Source organism: Enoplosus armatus, chromosome 14 (genome assembly GCF_043641665.1).
Source record: "Enoplosus armatus isolate fEnoArm2 chromosome 14, fEnoArm2.hap1, whole genome shotgun sequence".
Taxonomy (NCBI): domain Eukaryota; kingdom Metazoa; phylum Chordata; class Actinopteri; order Centrarchiformes; family Enoplosidae; genus Enoplosus; species Enoplosus armatus.
Window position 1 is genome coordinate 2,203,861 of NC_092193.1, and position 21,140 is coordinate 2,225,000.

The 21,140-nt window shown below is 41.2% G+C and overlaps 1 protein-coding gene across 1 annotated transcript; it reads right to left on the reverse strand.

The window, feature by feature from the left end:
* Positions 1 to 770: 770 nt before the first annotated feature.
* Positions 771 to 19,652, reverse strand: retreg1 (reticulophagy regulator 1). The gene is made up of 9 exons (XM_070918678.1): positions 19,456 to 19,652; positions 18,231 to 18,337; positions 16,401 to 16,431; positions 4,416 to 4,533; positions 3,782 to 3,866; positions 3,210 to 3,332; positions 2,680 to 2,750; positions 1,699 to 1,822; positions 771 to 1,294 (listed from the first exon to the last, which is right to left on the reverse strand). The coding sequence occupies exons 1-9, from the start codon at positions 19,650 to 19,652 to the stop codon at positions 771 to 773; spliced, it is 1,380 nt and encodes a 459-aa protein (XP_070774779.1).
* Between the last annotated feature and the right edge of the window lie 1,488 nt (positions 19,653 to 21,140).

Below are 21,140 nucleotides of genomic sequence, written 5' to 3' on the forward strand. Positions count from 1 at the left end.
ATCAGCCATTCATTTACTGTTTATACAACAGTTACAGATGCCAGTTACAGTCACAGATGTTCATCAATCAAACGTGATCAGGTGATAAAAGTTGCTTTGAAAAGACAAATGTAACCAGAGCAATAGGCCCTTAGTCACTGAACCATCAACAAGCTTTGATGCCAGGATCAGACCGCACGATATAGTTCAGAAAGGTCACTGTGTCAGACAGCTGAATATAAGACTCGTGACCTGGCCAGTAGGCTAATCAAATCTACTCTGAGCACAACAAGGAACTAAATAAATGTTAAAAAAGATTATTTAAAAAGTTAAATAAATAAATATGCAGGCAAAAGCACGCTCCATGTCGTAGGTGTTGTCGAACTGGGCGAGAGAAGGAATGACGCGGCCGTCTTTTGGTTGTGAGGCGTCCCAGATGCTGCATCAGTTGTCTTCCACTATCACATGCCACACAGGATAAAATAAGCAATAGTGACACACAGCCCTCATTTTCGCCCCCCCACGCGCGTCGCGTCAGGCCTTTATCTGGCTGATATGGTGTAGTCTGATCTCGGCATGAGGCTAGGACGATTCTGATTAAAGGGACATCCACCTCCATATTTGACAAATCAGTTTTGAAATGTTGATGTTGGCTCTACAGGAAAAAGATAAATGGAAACATTGTTTTCTCACAACTTCCAACAGTCCTCTGTGACCAGAACACCCCCATCTCCCCTCCACGTGTCCTCTGTAACCCGTCGTCCTCCCCCGCCGGCCGCACTTTTCATCAATCACTGGCGTCTCAGGAGTTTGGAGAAGAATCCAGAAGAGGCCGGCTTGTCACTCTTGACTTGAGCTTCCTCTTTGGCCTGGGCCTTCTCCTCTCCCAGCCCCAGCTCCCCCTCCAGTTGCTCCAGCTCCGACTGGTCCAGCAGCTCAAAGTCCTCCACTTCGCTGTCCGACTCCTCAGCCAGCTCCAGCAGCCTGGTGGACTCTGGGAGTCTTGACCGCCCCGAGTCTTCGCGCAGCGCCGTGAAGCCGACCGCTGCTTCTATTCTCTCCTGGATGGCGGCTGTGACAGCGGCGGCGATGGCGTCGCCCGCCATCTGGTTGACTAATTCGAGGGCTTTGTCGACAGCTTGGTCTTTGTGAGGACAGGGCGTATGCTTGGATTTGATTGGCTGATGGGGCTGAGGTGGAGGCGAGGGAAGGCCGAGGCTGAGGTCGTCGTCGTCGTCGCCATTAGTTGTTGCGCCGTTGTCAAGTGAGGGGAACTCTGGAAGGCCACCAGTAAACGCTTCCTCTCTGTCCAGGTCTGTGAGGTTGAGGTAAAAAGAAAGAGTTTTTAAAAAGCTGGTCATTTATTATATTCTACATTACTGATACTGTGAAGGATGAACAGACAGAAAGTTGAGTGCATAAAAACTGGATATTGATAAAACAGAAGATAAAGCAGTAAGCTCATTGTGCTTGACATTAAAAGCATACAGTAATAAGATATGAGTGTGTGGAGGAGAACTTATAGATGTTCATATGTTTGTAAGAGTGTGAGATTTTGTTTGTCTTGTTTGCTAAAACAACTCAATATGTGAACCCCCACAGCCACAACCATTAAACTGATGTGCGTCTATGTTTCTAAACCTCCACTCTTGAAATCCAATATCTTCATTTTAAAGCACAGCGTCCATCTGTAGGACGGTGTTCAGCTGACAAACGTACCCTCTGAGTTCTCAGTCTGCGGTGTGTGTCCTTCTGACAGGTTGAAAGTACCGTTGTCCGTCCACGTCACGTCAGACACCTCTGTGTCCGATACAGACATTTCCTTACACACTGTGGAGTCGAGCTGCAGGAGGGAAACACATGGAGACGTCAGATTTTAGAGTGCAAACAACAGGCAGAAATCATCGATTTAAAACTGCAATAAATGTACATTCACACCTTTTTGTACATTACTGTGAAAAAACAGGGACTTAAAGTCCTGCTAGTATGATGACTCATCCATCTGCATTACTTCATTTATAAAATGATGATATAAAGCAGTGCTTCCCAACCTGGGGGTCCTGACCCCCATCAGGGGTCGCCAAAGCTCCATGTGGTGTCATGAAGGCCTCTTCATTTAAAAGTGTAAGAATATTTATATATATAAAATATAATATACATGCATTAATTAATTTCTGTGAAGAAGACAACTAAATTTAAGGGTTATTTCAGAAGTTAAAATCTTTATTTATTTATTATACAGCCAGGCTGCTTGACTATTAAAACGTATGTGTGATAGTGAAATTAATAGGAAATCATAATACAGACATAGAGCTGTGTTCCTAAAAATACAAGGAAAAATGGTCTTAAACACAGGAAATAGTCTATTCAGAATGTCATACAAATGAATAAATAAAGATATTTCAAAAGAAGTAGGCTACTTTTCCCTTATTTATGTGTGTGGGGGTCGTCAGTGTATATACAAAGGTAAAATTGGGGTCCCTTAAGAAAAAGGTTGGGAACCACTGATATAAAGAATCCAAATCTTGAGACTTTTGAGGGAAACTCGCTCAGTGAATCTAATCTGTAACCAGGTGTTTGGCTTTAAGAGCATCTTTTTGGCCTTGATGCTGATGTGGATCATGTGTCCTGAATTAGCTTTAACTGGACCCTGTCGGTCCACAGGGGCATAATCAGGTTGAGATGAGATGATCAGCCAACCTTGGGAAACATGGATGAGAGGTCCGACTCGATGCCCTCTCTCTCAGTCTGAGCCTGCATGATTCTCCTCTCTGAAAGGAAGGAAACATGAATGCGACTGATTTCGTTTTCTAATTCAATATTGGATACAAAAAGTAAAGAAAAATCACCTAACCCTAACCCTATTGATCCTCAAAAGTTATAGACCCTGATGTCTTGTCTACCCTCTGTTAGCAGCAAAGGGTTTCCATGAAAGGGTTAAAAAGTTAAATGAACCACACACTTACTGGCCTTTTTAGTGATATATCTTAATATAAGAAAACAACTTTACATTACTGTAAAGGCATAATATAAAATATTTTTATGTTTAAATATCTGTAATACTAGTATTGCTACGTGATAAAATGCAAGAGAGATTTATGTTTTTTTAACATTTTCAGTTCGTTTGGAATAAATAGAGGACAAAAATTATTTCACTAACGTGTGATCTCTATAATGTTTAGCACTAACATAATGAAAACATATAACATAATGACATGTTTCATAGTTACCATGGTTCTCCTTGATTTTCTGAAGGAACTCCCCGATGCCAAAGTCCAGCTTCTGCAGAACTGGCTCCAGCCACAAACCAACCTCGTGAGATGAAATCAGAGGCCACAGGAAAACGCCCAGCACTGCAGAGAGGGGTCACCCACCACCAAAATAAGGGAAAATTACTGTTGGTTTGCCATAAAAGCAGTGCTTTGATATCTCTCATCATTGTTATGCTGATGACACACAGTTATAGCTCTCATTTAAGTGTCATGACTCCTTAAAGATAGTCACCATTATTATGAGTACTAACCCTAACCCTTCCAGTGGCAGAAAGAATAAATTGATGCTTTCTATGAAGTTACTGTGGAATCATATCTTTGCGTCACTACTGCTGACCAAAACAAAGACAATGAGCACAGTGAGCTAGATGGACAAAGTTTATATCTTAGCTTCCAACTAAACCAAAACCAGGATAACAAACATGCAGCCACCCTGCAGCTGTACTGGATATGCTAGTCTAAGCATGTAAATCATTTTCTTTAGCATGATAGAAATGGTCTCTTCATGTGCAAAACTTGAGTTTACTCACCTAGAATATACGAGATAACGATCCCTGGAATGTAGCGTCCTAAGACAGCAAAGAAGGTGCAAAAACTGCAAACCAGCAGGCAAAACTGGAAGAGAAAGAGAGCAAAGAGAATGACTGATGTAGTTCTTTTCTACTGTCTGTCTACTGTCGAACTTCTCAAAGCAAATAAGCATTTTCCTTAAATGTTGAACTATTCCTTTAAAATGCAGCGAATGATCACATGGTCACCCTGGTCGTGGAGGAATTGTTTTATAAAAATGTCATCGAGCAGGATGGCCAGCTCCTGCCTTATCTGATGGAGCTGATGGTCAAATGGCATAAAAGAATTTAGAAAAACACAAACCGAATGTAATTTTGCTATAAGTGCATTTAGAGCTGATGAATGCAGCCTCACCACGTGTCTCCAATATATTGTGGATCAAATTTCGACAACTGCATGGATTAATTCTTGAAACATTGTCAGAAACAGGCTTCTTTGGACTATTTATTCCAGTTTAAAAGCCGGGACAGGTCCATCACTTCCTGAACCTGCTGTGATGAAATCTCTATGTACAAACACATGCATTCTCCGCTTTATTGCGGTAACTCAGCTACAGCTGAGGTTCGTCCGGGTCGTCTGCTGCCTCTGCCTCACCTTGCCTGGGTTTTGCTGTTTGAAAGCCGACGTCTCCTGGAGGAAGAGTTTGAGGGAGTCGCTGAGCTGAGGTCCAGTCCCAGACCGGCTGTCCTGGCCTGAGTCAATGATCTCCCAGCTACAAGAAAAGACAGGCAGAAGCACTGTCAGTCATCATCATGGTAACTCACCTTGACAGTGCGTGTCGCCGCTAAAAGTCTCGGGGAGGAGGTCAGGTGGACAGTTGAGCATACAGACTGTCTGACACAACAGGCATTGGCCGACTCATAGAGACCATCTTGTTATTTAAAACAGATTTTTTTTGGCCAGCAGTAACAAGCTGTAAACACAACACTGACATATCATCACTAATAATTGCTTATTCACACGTCCAGCAGATACACGGCAACGTTATCATGCATTTGGAGCCATTTCTGGCCACCTGATGAATGTAAGTCCAACCTTCACTCTCCAGAAACACTGCTGATGAAAGCGATGAGACTGAACCTTACAGGCTGAAAAGAGTTACGTGTTGCCTCTGAAAACTACGCTGATTCATCATTGATGAAATTTAGTCCAAGAAAAAAGCCAGTCCAACGCAAATGTCATGGTCTAAATTAAGAAGCCGACAATATAACGGGCAAGATGACTAAACGGACAGGTGGCAGATGGTACGGGAATGTGAGAGTGCTTTCCATGCTGTGGCACCGCCGGGAATTCTGGGCCACCTGGTAAGGTATGAAACTTTCCCCTCCAGCTTGAGGGTTCCCAAAAATCACCTCCTGTTTAAGCTCTACTATCAGCCCTCGTGCTCACTTCACATAAAACTGCTATAAAAGGCACACAGGTGGCTCATGTGTAGGTCATGCGCAATAAATAGATTTTTAGGCAACCAGAGTCCTGCTCCCTCTCTTAGCTGGCGTCTGTTCTGACTAGCTGTGACGGGTTTAGTCATTGCATCTACCACTGTACAGTAACAAAAGATAAAACAAATATTAATTTGTTAGCATTCAAGAACAACATACAGCATTATGTTTACCGATCAAACCAAATGACTCAACCTGACAATGTAACAGTGGACAAGGTAACTGCCTCAACAGCCTTCAGCAGATTAAATGACAAAGTACTAAATCTAAGTCCAACAGAGGATGGAAACTACATGTCGTGTGAAAGCAGCTGCCGTGGAAACAGCTGGTGTGAAATCACCATGGAGATCTGGTTAACACAGCTGTGAGGTTCCTGTGCTAATTGGACGATGTGTGACTGTGGTCTTTCAGGGGGTGTTAGCATAGTGAAGAGGTCCAGTGTGATGTGATTGTTTCTCCCTAAGAAGGACAGGTAATATGTTCCAAAGTGAGTTAACCACTATATATGATATAATGACTGTAAAGTGATCTGAATTTAAAGATTTTCCTAAACTGTTTTTTAGGTTTTATATGATTTATTATTGCACATTCCAAGCACACCAGCTATTTCAAAGTGACTGATATTTATATCCCATAATATTGCTTTTGTGCGGAGTCTAAACATATGAAGCCAATTAACTAACTAACTTAGATCCCAGTCAGCTGTTATCAAAGTGCCACCTAACATAGAATTGTTTGTGGAACAAAGTGCATTATTTACATTTCCAGGAAGAGATCAGATTTAATGTGGTGTTTCTGACACATTCCAGATTTATCTCTCCCGCTGGCAGCTCTGAAGGAAAAGTTTTGGCATTCAAAATGGTGGAAATTAGCATCTGTTGGCAGCTTGTTGGCAATGACGGAAATCCTGTTAAGCAACACTCTTTCCCCTGGTCAGTTTTCCTCCCCACACACAGCTGTTTAACTCCATATTCAGCTTTATCTCACTGCCTCACAAACACGACATTAAACTAAACTTTTCTGCATACCAAGCCACCAACTGCAAAAACAATTAGAGTTAAGATAAAAAATTACTTGAAAGCTAGTAGTTGATTAACCTGTCAGGGTCATCCAGCTTTGATATGTTGGCAAAGAAGATTTAAATGCCCTCAGATTTAGATTTAGATTGCACTCCTGTTACATTGTCAGACTCGTAATGCACAGTTTCTACTCTTCCTTTTCAAAACCTACGTTACCCACAATGCAACTTGACTCGATTCACTGTACAAATCTGGGTGTGTTGTGCTAGAAGTAGCTAATGTAGCGTAAAGCATTTTCAATATTGTAGTCTTCAGCCCAAATCAGCGCTGAGGAAAAGTCAGGGGATCACCAAAGTCATTAACGTCCATCGTCTGGGGACCATAAATGTCTGTAGAAAACTTTGTGCCGATCGATCTCGTAGATGTTGAGATATTTAGCCAAATAATCACCAAAGTCATTACAATTTATTCTCTGGGAACCCTGAATGTTATCTTACATCATGTATCGGCTAGGCAGCCAGGAACGAGCACGCGAGGCCACGAGAAGCTACAGTATCTCATATACACCCACCACCCCTCCCACCTGACCCAAACATCCAGCCTTGTCTCACATAACCCTTACGACTAAAGGTCAACCCGCTGCTCCCCTCTCGACTTCCAGGCACATGCCCCCAGCAGGAGGCTGTTTTCAAGGGAAACATGATGGGTCGAACATGTGACAGCGATACTGTGAAGTGGAGTAAGGGATGGACGGAATAAGCATTTCCCTGTTCCACGAAAGAGAGACGTCTCCCTGGAAAGTCTTCACAGTTTCACCACATCACAGATCACCTGGAGTGTGGAAGAGGTGACAGGGTTTAAAGCCATGGACGGATGAAAGTTTGGCCACGTTCAGAAATGAGAAACCCCATTTAAAATAAAACTACAACATCTGGTAAGATAGTGTGAATTTGGTACAATCTGAATGGACAAAAGGCGGCCAATCAGAGACAAATATTTACTGTGATCAGGACATTTTTCAGCCCCTCTGTCACACGTCTGCGCTCCACGAACACTTCGGATACTGAGAAGCGAAGATATCATGTTTCATTCCAGATCATTACAGACCACCACTGACCTACACCACCGGTGTGTCAATCAATCCGTCAAGAAGGTTTTTTTTCACCATAGTCTGAAGACTTCATCACTCCAACAGAAAAATGTCCAACTTTCAACAGAGAACTTGTCACGTCAGAGGGCGGCAGGAGGGGGAGGAGGGTGGCGGCAGCACATGAGCAGCTGTCGGGCCGATATCACTTTTTACCCAATCAGTAATCTCTGAAAACACACAGGGAGCAGCATGTCTGAGCCTCTAACAAGCCCGGTGACGGCGCTTTAAAAATAGAGCAAGACAAACAATGCGAGGAATGGCGGCAAAAACATCTCAGCTCGTCACTTGTGATTAGGAAGGAGGGGGGCGTAAATATGTTTACCCACCTGTCTGTGCGGGTGTATACCACAGAATCCCTGACTCTGACAACTAATACCTGTTTATGTTCTGCGTACAGCCTCATATAGAGTGAGCTGACATTAATGGAGTGAGAAAAGTCCTCGGCTGGTCAAATTTACAGTTAATGCCTTCGCAAAAGGCCAGTCTGCATGTGTCTGCCCAAGACTCAAAGCCAAAAGCTACAGGTAATATAAGACGCCAGTGTTATGGACAAATGGGGAGCGATGACGCAATGACGCATACTGCTTTCCAAGTACATCCAAGTCGTGTTGTTCGTGTTGTTGATCTGTTTAGGCCGTTTGAAATTGAGAGTTAAATGCGTATACGTTTTTATAGGTACGTATAAATAACAATATATATGTTTTTTTTGCGTGAACCAACTTCCCTCGACATGAGTTGAGGTCATAAAGTACGTACGTCAAACACAGATTGCACAAACAAGAACAAGATTGCAATCCACTATGTGAGTCGTGTCAAAAGGTTCAGTTCACCAAAAACACCAAAATGAAGCATTTTCTCAGTTACCACTTCTCTTTCCAGAACTATTTCTTCAGTTGGTTTGTTTCAAAATGTTCAATTCTTTAAGCACCACGAACAAATTTCCATTTACATCCATTGATTTGTAGTGGAAGAAATCTCTGAGGCATAAATCTCAAAACCAAGATATAATTTTTTGTGATTTGGGTGGACAGACCCTTTAAAGAAACAAAAGAAGTCTTCCCTACTTTCCTAACTAGAACACACGCAGCTCCAGTCATACCTCAGTCCTGCCCCACGGTCTTCAGGAGACATCTCAAGAGCTTCAGGTACCTTCACAAGGTTTGACGACACTATTAAAGGCAGCCAGTTACTGGATATTCGAGATGATACTTTGGCGAGGCAAGAAGCAAGAGACAGCTAGAAATTGTCTTTGCAGCAAAAAAACGGCGGCACAAACTCAGGTTCGAGCCAAACTCAGGTTCGAGGTTTTACGTGCCGCACGGCGCGAGAGCAGCTTGTGTTTATCCTCAATGAAGCCCTGGTTGGAGTATTTCAAGCGGCCTCGGCTAAAAATAACTCGGTCACACTACATTCCTACTGCCATCAGGAGGACAGAGGGATGGGGTTGGGGAGGGGGGGTAGACACAGCAACACCCTCCACCAACACCACCCCACCAACACCACCAACCTCCCAAACACACCTCCTCTTGTGTCAGTGACAACGTTGTTTCTATGTTGATGATGGTGTTTCCTAAACAACAGTCGTTGAAAAAGTTTCACATTTAGGTAAATAGAGTTAAATTAGTGAGAGTTAGATGAGAAGATTGATACTACTTTAAAATCAGGGTGATAAATACAAAGCTAATAAACATATTTCCCTTCACTTCTGTCTATATCTACGTATATTTATATAGTCCTACAAACTGAACTACTTCCAAAGAAAAGTGAAAAATCAGAGAACAGACTCACTGCACTAGAATAAACAAATAAATACTTGATTTTCTAAAATATGTGAAACATGAGGTATGGATGATGGTATAGCAGTGGACGTTACCACACATATACTTTCTTGGAAACTGCACAAAGTTCTAGCTCTCAGATGCTGCGCAGATGGTCCAGGGTTCGTTTTACGGCAAACATAATGTTCAGTAAACAGGACATTAAACAGGAGAATAAACTGATCCAGAATTGGAGATTACCACAAAACAACTAGCCAAAGCGTTGGCTGATATTTCAAAATCTTTCCGTCAGTTTCCGCCACCACTTCAATCAGCACAGTTACAGTCATTCTGTCTACGTAGGATCAGACAGCTCAAGTGTGACGCTGCAATGTTTTCCAGATGCAGAAGGAAGAACTTAAAAATTATAAAAAATAAAATCAAAACGGTTTATCGATGGATGTAGACATGTGTTGAATTTCACTATAAAGGTACATTATTTGCCTCAGGAGAGAGAAATGTAAATCCTCCATATTAAAAGCTTGTTTCTATCTTCAGAAAACCAATGAGCTCTTTTCATGGAGCCACTCACTTACATCAGCTTGTTGGTGCTTACTATATGTACGATAACGATTGTCAGCAGGTTGTAAACTTTAATCTGCAAATTAGAAAATAGTTTAATATTGTTTATATTTTGTGACACATTTTTCAGTAAATATTTTCTTAAAGATGAACCACTTGGTCAAACACATTTCAATTTACAACCATTTTAAGATGAAAAAGATTTTGACACCATGACTCTTGTTTATGTATGACTTGATGACGTCATTTGACTGTGATGAAACACTTGTGGCTGGTTTGTTGTGTTGTTTTCCACCAGTCGACCTCCGTCCAATCAGAGGGTTCGCTCTGACGCACACCCCCACCGTGTCAAGTGATCTGATTGGCTCGACTGCTTCATGTCACACCTCTGAATCAGTTCCGTCAGTGGAGAAACAGCTGAGTCACACACAGTAATCACACACACACACACACACACACACACACTGCGCTCAGGTTTCACAACTCTTAAGACACTTTGTGTTTGTTGTGGGAACAAACAGCAGCACAGCGAGCTTTTCCTCGAAGCCACAAAACACCAGATCCATTTAAAGTCAGGTGACGTTCGTCCACGTGTAGGAATGTCTGGTCTTTTTCATATTCATGGTTAAAGATGATGATCAAGCTCTATATGTGTTTTCAGTGATGCAGGTTATAGTGACATCATTTATTTAAATCAGGATCTAACTTTCCTGAAACCTAAGAACAAAGAAAAACAATCACAATCCAACAAGTCAACAACATAGTTTTTTCCAGAATGAGTAAGTAAAATAATGTATTCAAATGACTGTTTTCTAGTGAGCCACCTCTGCGGTCGAGGTTTAGTCAAATACAAAAACTACTGGAACTACTAAAAGAGACAGATCAAGATGGCTAAAAGAAACCAGCTTTGGGAGGAAACAGGATGCGAACCATCTTCTGTGACACTTTGTTGACCTATAAAACAGAGAAGATTCATTGGCTGATCTAAAATAGAAAACACTGTCAATATCTGTCTATATATATCTATGTATAGATAGATATATATATGGAAGATATGTATAGCTCAGTTATGGAATCGGTTACTTGATATGGAAGAAAGTAGGCTGAAGATATTTATATGATTGGCTCTTGGTCAAGAGATGAATGTTTGTTTGTTCAGAGAATCTGTGTTTGCTCAGTAAAAAAAGCAATGCACTTATGATATACGGACTAAAACAAAACTTTTAGCATTTAGGGTGATAAAAAGTGAAGGTGGTACTGAGAAATGTGTTGCATATAATTTATGTAAAAAGCAGCTGAGACCTGGTATTTTACCAGATCTGGAAGAAGAAAAGCATATTTGACTGATATAGAAAATGAGCTCCATTTTGTTTACTGTTGCCCTTTTCACTTTGTTTAGTAAAATAAAAGCACGTATTGATTTTGTAAATATGGATGATGCACAAAGACTGAGTTGGCTGTTCACATATGAAACATTTGGATAAGTTAGTTACTTGGAGAAAGTCTGGGAGATGAGAGTTTATCAGGATAAACTGTAGGTACGGTAAGACGTATGTCTTAGCGGACCAGATGTTTGACATGACGAAGAAATGAAAACTAAACGAAACTTGCTATGTTTACCTTCATCACACACACACACACAGTCACAACAGGGAGGGACCCTGTTGGTTCAAACATCCCAGCTGTCGGCTCGTATTTTGGGTCAGCAGCTAAGCCTTCGACTGAGACTTGCTCTGAGCCTGATGTACAATTACCCACAAGACACCTCTGACAGACAACAGCAGGTGACAACAACACAATCCCACCCTGCTGGCCAAATGTCACAGCGGCCTGGGGGCTGAGATGCATGCGGCATAAACCACAACGTCCCCGGTTTGAATCTGATCAGGGACCTTTGGTGCACAGAGATAAATTAGAAAACTTAGAAGGACGAAGGATAAGACAGCCGGGTGCACTCCTTATGAAACTCACATTGTTTGAAGACAAAGGAGCTTTGCTAAGACAACGTACACTTTTTTTTTCCACCATTGTAACTTCATTGTGTGGTCTTTTGTCTTATGAAGAAATGAGCCCCATATGAGAAAGTAGGCCTAATAAAACTGACAACTGCTCTTTTTGAATTAACTTTATTACAGAAACCATTCTGAAGACTTTATCAATACTGACGCCATCTTTAACTCATCTCCCTCTGATTATTGTTCTTATTGTGAGATAGAAACCCAGCTGGGGTTTGTGTGTCTTTATACCCAGACACCCTGTGAGTCGCCCCTGACCTGGACCCCCCCCCCCCCCCCCCCCCCACTGTCAGTTATATAACTCAGATGTGTTGCATCCAGCCTGGCGCCCACAAATCCCTGTCACCTCCACTGAATCCCCCCGAGCCTTCAGGGCCGGCAGCTGCATCGCGTAACGGACAACCCCCCCCCCCAACACACACATACACACACAATTACTTTCAAAATGAGGGCAGGAGTGTGAACCAGGCGACCGATGTGACCCCCCCCCATCACCTCCACCACTCAGCCACACTCCAGACTGAGTCGGCCAAATGGGTCAGAAATTACAGCGACACGGACCGTTTATCAAGTACAAGAGCAACATATATTCATTCTGAGCAGGTTGTTGTGTATCTGTTCTTATAATAATGATATTAATAATAAATACTTGTATAAGCATTTTCAAAGCATTATTACAAAGAGGTTTTTACAGATATGGAAATTATAATCCTCCTGCGCTCACTGTGCGTGCAGGTGCACAGCTGTGCAGCCAGCTGACTTCCAATAAAGGTTGAAGACAACAGATTGCCTTTCAGGTAAACAACTGTGAAACTGTGACAACAAGACTCACAGGGTTCAATAAACTATCATAGTCTCTTATTATGGTCTTCTAGACCATGGGAAAAAGCTAGTAAGTGGACCTTGAGTTGAGATTGATATGTCAAACAGCTGTTTTTCAAGTTTTTTTGAAAAGTAATGAACCTAAATATAAATCAGCTGCATATGAGCTAAACATTACCCCACCCAAAGCAACATTTTGAGTCTGCGCTCACTCTGCTGTTTAAGGTTATGTGTGGGGTTTCTGAAGTCTTTCACTTTGTCACCTGAACAAACTGGATGTGCTCAGGCTCCACCAAGTGGTAAAAGTTCAAATGTGAGGATTCTGACAGGATGACAAACACACAGAGACACAACAACACAAGAGAAATGATGACGGTGTGTAAAATCCACCAAGAAACAGGGACTATAAATGTGTTGTTTGTTTCGTAGATGTTAAATATGAGGGTGGCACATTTAGCATTATTTATATTTTTGAGGCTAAATACCCAGTTCTCTGTTATCTGTCCGAAAAAGTAAAAACTTGGAACAACTTGACTGAAAACCAGTTCCTCACAAGCCGCTGCAGCATGCGTGAAATTAGATCAGATGTGACTGAATCATGAATGTAGCCTGTTCATAAAAAGCATCAAACACACGTCAACATATATGCATTCATCTATTGAACATGCTCTGAACACAGTATCAGTAAGAGGGAGTTATCTAAGGGCATGAATGCAGCACTGCTCATAGTATGTACATGTATGTACATATACAGTGCTGTGAAAAAGTATTTGCCCCCTTCCTGATTTCTTATATTTTTGCATATTTGTCACACTTAAATGTTTCAGATCATCAAACAAATTTTAATATAAGACAAAGACAACCAGAGTAAATACAAAATGCAGTTTTTAAATGATGATTTCATTTATTAAGGGGAAAAAACTATCCAAACCTACCTGGCCCTATGTGAAAAAGTAATTGCCCCCCCTTGTTAAATCATGAATTAACTGTGATTAACCACATTTTTTGGAAAGCTGAGTTCAATTTCACTAGCCACACCCAGGCCTGATTACTGCCAGACCTGCTGAATCAAGAAATCACTTAAATAGAACCTGTCTGACAAAATGAAGCAGGCTGAAAGATCTCAAAAAGCAAAACATCATGCCGAGGTCTAAAGAAGTTCAAGAACAGATGAGAAACAAAGTCACTGACAGCTATCAGTCTGGAAAGGGTTACAAAGCCATTTCTAAGGCTTTGAGACTCCAGCGAACCACTGTGAGAGCCATTATCCACAAATGGAGAAAACTTGGAACAGTGGTGAACCTTCCCAGGGGGGGCCGGCCTACCAAAATTACTTCACGAGTGCATCGACGACTCATCCAGGAGGTCGCAAAAGAACCAAGAACAACATCTAAAGAACTGCAGGCCTCACTGGCCTCAGTTAAGGTCAGTGTCCATGATTCAACAATAAGAAAGAGACTGGGCAGAAATGGCATCCATGGGAGAGTTCCAAGGCGAAAACCACTGCTGACCAAAAAGAACAGGCTTGTCTCACATTTGCCAAAAAACATCTTGATGACTTTTGGGAAAATATTCTGTGGACTGACTAGACAAAAGTTGAACTTTTTGGAAGGTGTGCGTCCCGTTACATCTGGTGTAAAAGTAACACAGCATTTCATAAAAAGAATATCATACCAACAGTCAAACGTGGTGGTGGTAGTGTGACGGTCTGGGGCTGCTTTGCTGCTTCAGGACCTGGACAACTTGCCATAATTGATGGAACCATGAATTCTGCTCTCTACCAGAAAATCCTGAAGGAGAATGTCCGGCCATCAGTTCGAGACCTCAAGCTCAAGCGCCCTTGGGTTATGCAGCAGGACAATGATCCGAAACACCAGCAAGTCCACCTCTGAATGGCTTAAAAAAAACAAAATGAAGGTTTTGGAGTGGCCTAGTCAAAGTCCGGACTTAAATCCAATTGAGATGCTGTGGCATGACCTTAAACAGGCCGTTCATGCTCGAAAACCCTCCAATGTGGCTGAATTAAAACAATTTTGCAAAGAAGAGCGGGCCAAAATTCCTCCACAGTGATGTAAAAGACTCATTGCCAGTTATCACAAACGCTTGATTGCAGTTGTTGCCGCCGAGGGTGGCACAACCAGTTATTAGGTCTAGGGGGCAATTACTTTTTCACACAGGGCCAGGTAGGTTTGGATAGCTTTTTTCCCTTAATAAAATGAAATCATCATTTAAAAACTGCGTTTTGTATTTACTCTGGTTGTCTTTGTCTAATATTAAAATTTGTTTGATGATCTGAAACATTTAAGTGTGACAAATATGCAAAAAAATAAGAAATCAGGAAGGGGGCAAATACTTTTTCACAGCACTGTGTATATATATATATAAACAGCTAATGATTACTTTAATTACTGTTTGATCTATTGATTCTTTTGTGATTCATCGACAGTTGGTTGGGCAAATGTACGCCTTGTTGACGTCTTCCCTGCCTCCGATAAAGAGCAACACACCGCCTACCTAACGTTTGGACTGCCTTTCATTTTCAAAGGGTCATAAAGCCCACTGGGCATTAATCACTTCCCGACTATGTATCTGGTTTTATTTCATTACCCTAATTCTTTGCTAATAAGGTGCTTCTTGGTGAAACCTATAACTTCAGGTCATCCACGTCACTCATTTGGCACAGACAGACTGCTCTCACCTGTCCACTACGACAAAGTAATAAAATCTGGTAATATTACGACTTTGTTCTCAAAATAACACTCCATCGTAGCTAATGGACTAATCTTTCATGTTAACACTTGCGTGTCTCAAGGTGAGTTTGTGAACTGAACGTTTTAGCGTTTGAGCCGTCACATGGTTCAGTCTCAGAGACGCTTAGATTACACAGTCATGTGAGACCAATCAGCTTCTCAACAGGCCAGTGCAGATCTGAGATGAAGTGCAGCCTCAGACAGGATGCACGTTCATCACATCTGTGCATCCAGTTTGACTCGACACACGTTTAGACTGCATCAGCGAGGCAGGAGTCACATTGAAGAGGAAGAAATCTTTAAAAGTCACCAGTATGTAGCGGATCAGAGTTTTAGATTTAGAAACATTTCACATTGCCAGAGTTGATCTGAAGGCAAAAACAATCTCATTGTTCATATCAACCATGAGTGGGCGGAGCCTCCGAACCACAGCTTTACCTGATAATAGAGTAACAAAGAGGAACGAGATGCCAGTTTGTTTTTTTCTTGACTTTGTTTGTGAGAAATTGTATTTTTTTCTGTCAGTTTTCGAGGCAAAAGGCTCTAAAATACTACATTATCCAGAAGAAGAAGACATTCAGAGCAGAAGCAAATTCAGAATGCTTTGTTGTTGAAATAAGGAACAAAACACGGCATCATAGCTGCTGAATTTATCCCACGTTGACCCAGAATCTGTAATCTTAATCTTTAGCTTCAGCTCTACCTTAGTGCCACATTTAACAGACTTTTAAGCTCAGCGATTGGATGTTTCTCACTGAAATGCACCTTGGAATTTGTAATTGACTTTTCATCAAAGATCCAGATATTTTCAACTGTCAGTCACCTGCAGTGTCTATTAGAAAATGAATAATATTTTTATTCATATATACTTCCTTCCTCTTCACTTCTCCTCTCTATTAAAAAAAACTAATATTTTAAAGCCTGCAAGATGCAGTCTATTAGGTTTCTTCTTTGCCAATTAAATTAGCCAGTAAGCTAACCCAAGCTAGAGCCTTGACCACGCCGAACACACACACACGGACAAACATCCACTTCAGTGTCCTACCTTGTTGTCATGCTGCGCCATAAGTGAGCTCCTGTGGAAGAGAGGAAATCTATTATTCATCATCCCATCACTGGAAAATGCCATAACAACGAGAGTAACACGGATAATACAAATAAGAAAAAAGGGGTTATAACACACTACAATGTAGTTATAAGCAGATATGTGTTAATGAATGTAACAGCTGAAAGTGGAGGCTGCTGTATAAACATAATGAATGACACTATAGCAAAAAGGCAGTTGCAAGAATATAAAATATGACTTCATAGGAGAAGTTATAATTGTTGACAAATATTGTACATTCATAAACACTTAAAACGTCCGTATACCTGCTCACAACCACTTATTCCATGTTTATTATAAATAGGGTGCGTAAAGTATAAAGTAAGCATGTGGACAGGAGAGAATTATGCACTTCCTTGTACTGTCTCATCCTGAGATGCTGTAGATTACAGCTGCATGAAAACTGCGGCCGCAACACTGCACACGTTGCTGTCTGTGCCTCTTCTATCATAGATCGTCATTATTTCCCAACTTATGGTTGAACGTCAGTGGAACAATGTCTTGCTCTGTACATTTCAGGTTCAGACAACAAAAAAAATCCTTCATTTACTGTTAATGTTTGAGATCAACTTAATTGTAACTAGTGGAAAAATCGGGATGTGGCATTACATGCAGGCTGTCCACAGGAAGAGGAGACAGACAATAAACAAATCAATGGAACTAGAAGTACAGTATATATACACACACGTAAGTGTTAAAGTGGACTTTGCCTTTACTGGGCGTTCATTAAGGGCGTCATTTTCTGGTTTGGCAGCATTACAATCCACTAATATTAAGAGCACAAGGGTCAGAGCCACAGCTAAGTGCTGACAGAAGACAGAAATGAAACACCATCATCATTTCTCCGGATAACAGAAAATTACAGCGATACATTTCATCTTGTTTTCATTTTGGTGACATTATGAACATCACTGACATTATGAACATCACTGACATTATGAGAGTGCAACGGTGAACAATGGTGAGGCTGATGAGTAACCATCTGCCGTAAGCATGAAACGTCTCAGACTCGTCATTATTCGTCAGGGGGGAGATCATCTGAGCTGGACTCACATCCAGCAGCTTGGATAAACTGCTGCCAGTGACATTCAGTTAGCGGCTAATCTGCCCAATATTCTATTATATAACTTACATAGTTTGCTCTAAATACCATCACTTCCTGTGTCTTGTTTTGTCCGACCATCAGTGCAAAACCTAAAGTTATTCAGTTTCGTTTGATGTGTTGAGACAAAGAAAAGAAGCAACTTTTCACATTTCAGGAGTTTAAACAAGAGCGTGTTTGGATGTTTTTACTTGGAAAACTTTAACAATTATTGGATTAACACATTAGCTGCTGATTCATTTTCTGACGACCGTTAATGCAAAGATATGAGCAGATGTATTAGTACTGTTGAAGTAAAAAAGAGTGCTTAAAGTATTGCTCCTGGTTATATGACGAATGTGGTTGTTTCGAACCTCTTGAGCTTCTCTTTAGTAACGTGTCCGTGTTCCCAGGTTTCAACAAATAACAAGTTCAAAACTGTGGCTTCGGGTACGGAGAACCTGTGTAACCTGGTCACTGATGTTATAGTATTAGTATGTAAATGTGTTTTAATATGTTAACCTGAAGGTTCAAACACCAGAGTAATTAGGTTGTTGTTAGTTGCAACTGATGATTTTTTTAATTATCGATGAATCTGCCTATTATTTTCTTTATCAATCAATTAATCAGTTGGATAAGATAGATGAATAGATCACACTGTAACACTGCCCCCCCCCCAGGGATGTTACCTGTGGATCTGGACCGAGCGATGTCTCTGGCGGTCACCGTGACGACCAGCAGAGCCAGCAGGACGGCCACGAGGCTGTAGGCTCGGAGAGAGCTGAAGGCCACAAACCTGAAGGGACACAAAACAAAGGTTTCGCTCCCATCAGACACCGCTGCATCGTGTTGTTCGGCAGACGTGGCTTTGTTGAAGGACAACACTGATGTTTGAGGACTGACAGCAGATCAATATTCAGTGAATTTGTGAATATGGCCAAAATGCCCAGACTGTATTCGTTTTTTCTATTTTTATCAATGACGAAGTCTTTTTAAATAGACTTTCATATTTAGATTTTAGAGATTTCTTTGCTGTATAGATGCACGTTCACAGTTAAATACTGTTACCATCCATCTAATGGACTTATTATGTGAATATTACAGCATTTCTTTCATCATTTCAATATAAATGATACCCTCTCTTGTCCTGTGATTTCCATAATTGTCTTCTTCGCTTACTCAAAATAAGTCAGTATCAAATTGATTGCTTGTGATATAAAAGAACCTTTATTATACTGGCTTATCATTTCCCTTTGAGTTCTTCATGGAGAAGTACTGTAGTAATACTGGAATGGATACTTCACTACACTACATCTGGAGTGACACACAGGACACGTCCTCACTGTTGTCTCTGGGAATTTGGGGGGTCTTAACTGATTAACTAAATTTACACATAAATTACAACCAGTGAGTTTTGTTATAACAATATGAAGTCAAATTAATGTAAGTTGGATTGGATGAATTTGGGCTCATGATCTCAGTGTTTCTAAATTCCTTGCTGAGGCACCATCACAAACAAATTTTGTAATAATATAATCCGATAGCCTCCACTAAAACAACACATAAACATGTGTAAACTCTTTACAAACCTCTGATTTTTCAATGTCACAGGAATAACACATTGACACCATAAGATATAAACAATACCAATTTGTTCAATATTGATGGTTATAACTAGAAACAGAGAGTTATTGTATTCCCTTTCAAATACTATTAAATAAGCCTATTATAATAATGATGAAGGAGAAAGGGATTTAAAGAAAACACATAGGCTAATATAACTTATATTAACAGATATTATTATGATGTTTTACTGACGTTTGGTGTCAATCCACATCCAAACTATTCTCCTTGTCATTAACAGAAGCTCAGTGTTACCAGAACAGCCTGATATCCCTGCGTCATGATGCCTACCAGATCACCGTGTTGGCTGCAGCAAACAGGGCTGAAGTCCTGCACGGTCTCTGCTTCCAGCTGACCAGGCCGGTGAGACGACACCCTGCGCGGCCGGGAGGCGTCTCCTCCCCGCGGTGTGCCTGGCCCAGCGGCCCCGGCGGCCCGGCAGCCGCCTCCCCGCCGCCCGCGGTTCCTGTTTCCCGGCTCCCTAGCATTGGAAAACGACCGGGGCCCCTCCGCTCTGCCGCTCCGCTCCTCCAGCAGAGATCGGTGTCAAGTTGGCCGGACGGTTTACGATAGTAGTTCCGGTGCTGGGTTTTCAAAATAAAGGCCACTGCGTTGGGAAGAAGTGTGACTGTGTCTGCAGTTGGATGATAGAAAAAGGGAAACTTAGGTGTAACTATAATGTTAAAATTGTGGGCATAAACGGGAGGGTTAGGGGTCCACATATAATGCATCTAACAATGTGTTTTTTTATTTGAAGTTGGAACGACAACTTGAAGTCTGCACAGGAAAGCAGGAGCCTTGAGCAGTGGTTCCCAACCTCGAGTCAGGACTCCTGAAAGGGGTCACAATCTATAAATCTCGGGGTTTACAAGATTAATAGGCTAGGAGGGAATAAAAACATATCTCTTCAACACAAACATTTTCACTAACAATTGCCTTTTTCTTGTAAAATACTGGATCGTTTGACCTTTTCAGCACCAGTATAAACCTGAAACAAATATAAATGTGAAAACAGTAAATATGTCATTTTGTAAGGAATATGCAAAATGTGTGTTATACTTGCATTACTGTTTTGATCAGACCAAAACAACAACCAAAAATGTCTCATTTTATATTTTCAGTAGTTTATCATGTGGAAAATCTGAAGTAAAACATGGTGGAAAATCTCCCAACTTTTAAAGAAAAAATCAATGGCATGATGACTCAGAATTTATATCTGGTAATTGTGACTTCAGATGCAGATCCATAAATGCTCTGCAGTGTGAGTCATTTGTCAAGATTTTGTTTTTTAAAGTCAGACCATCCAATTACATCATGACCAGTTGACACCCATGGAAGTAAAGTACAGCCCACACCTAAAGGGGAATATTAACAGCTTGAATTTTACTGAATTCAATAGAACTGACTGTAATGGTACTTTTTTTAAATACCTTTTATTGTGAAAGACAAAGTCGCCACACTTCCTGTTTCATTCAGTCCAGTTCTTTCTGACTGGCAGCAGCTCCAGACTTCAGCTGCTGCTGGTTCTGTTGTGGTTCAGGTCAATGACGTCAGCGTGTGTGTGTGTGTGTGTGTGTGTGTGTGTGTTATACGGAATATTTAAATTATAATTAAGAGACTATATTTAGCTGTATCTGCATTAATGAACACTTCTGATCAATAGATATTTTTCTGCAGACTGTATGGAGACCAAACTAGAGCTAATCAGACAGTGAATATTGGACTCCCATTCATCAGATACTGACACTGATACGACGGCAATAAATGCATATTTGTTTACCGGTTTTACAATGAAGAAACAAGAACACACATGCAAAAAGACAAATCGGCATAAAACAATTGACCAACCGAAGGTTCAAGATTCGAGTTCATGATTCCACTTGCCATTGTTTAAAAGAGGGCTTCCAATTCCTACAGCAAATGCTTCAATGACAATATTGGTTGTGAGTGACTTCTTGGAGAGTAGGTGTCTTTGG

What these genes read in the sequence shown, in the direction of transcription:
- retreg1 (XM_070918678.1), bottom strand. Translation starts at nt 19,652, where the DNA reads ATGCTAGGGAGCCGGGAAACAGGAACCGCGGGCGGCGGGGAGGCGGCT. An exon ending in GCAGCCAACACGGTGATCTG is followed by an intron (nt 18,338 to 19,455) that starts GTAGGCATCATG and finishes GTGTCCCTTCAG; the next exon opens with GTTTGTGGCCTTCAGCTCTC. An exon ending in CGCTCGGTCCAGATCCACAG is followed by an intron (nt 16,432 to 18,230) that starts GTAACATCCCTG and finishes TCTCTTCCACAG; the next exon opens with GAGCTCACTTATGGCGCAGC.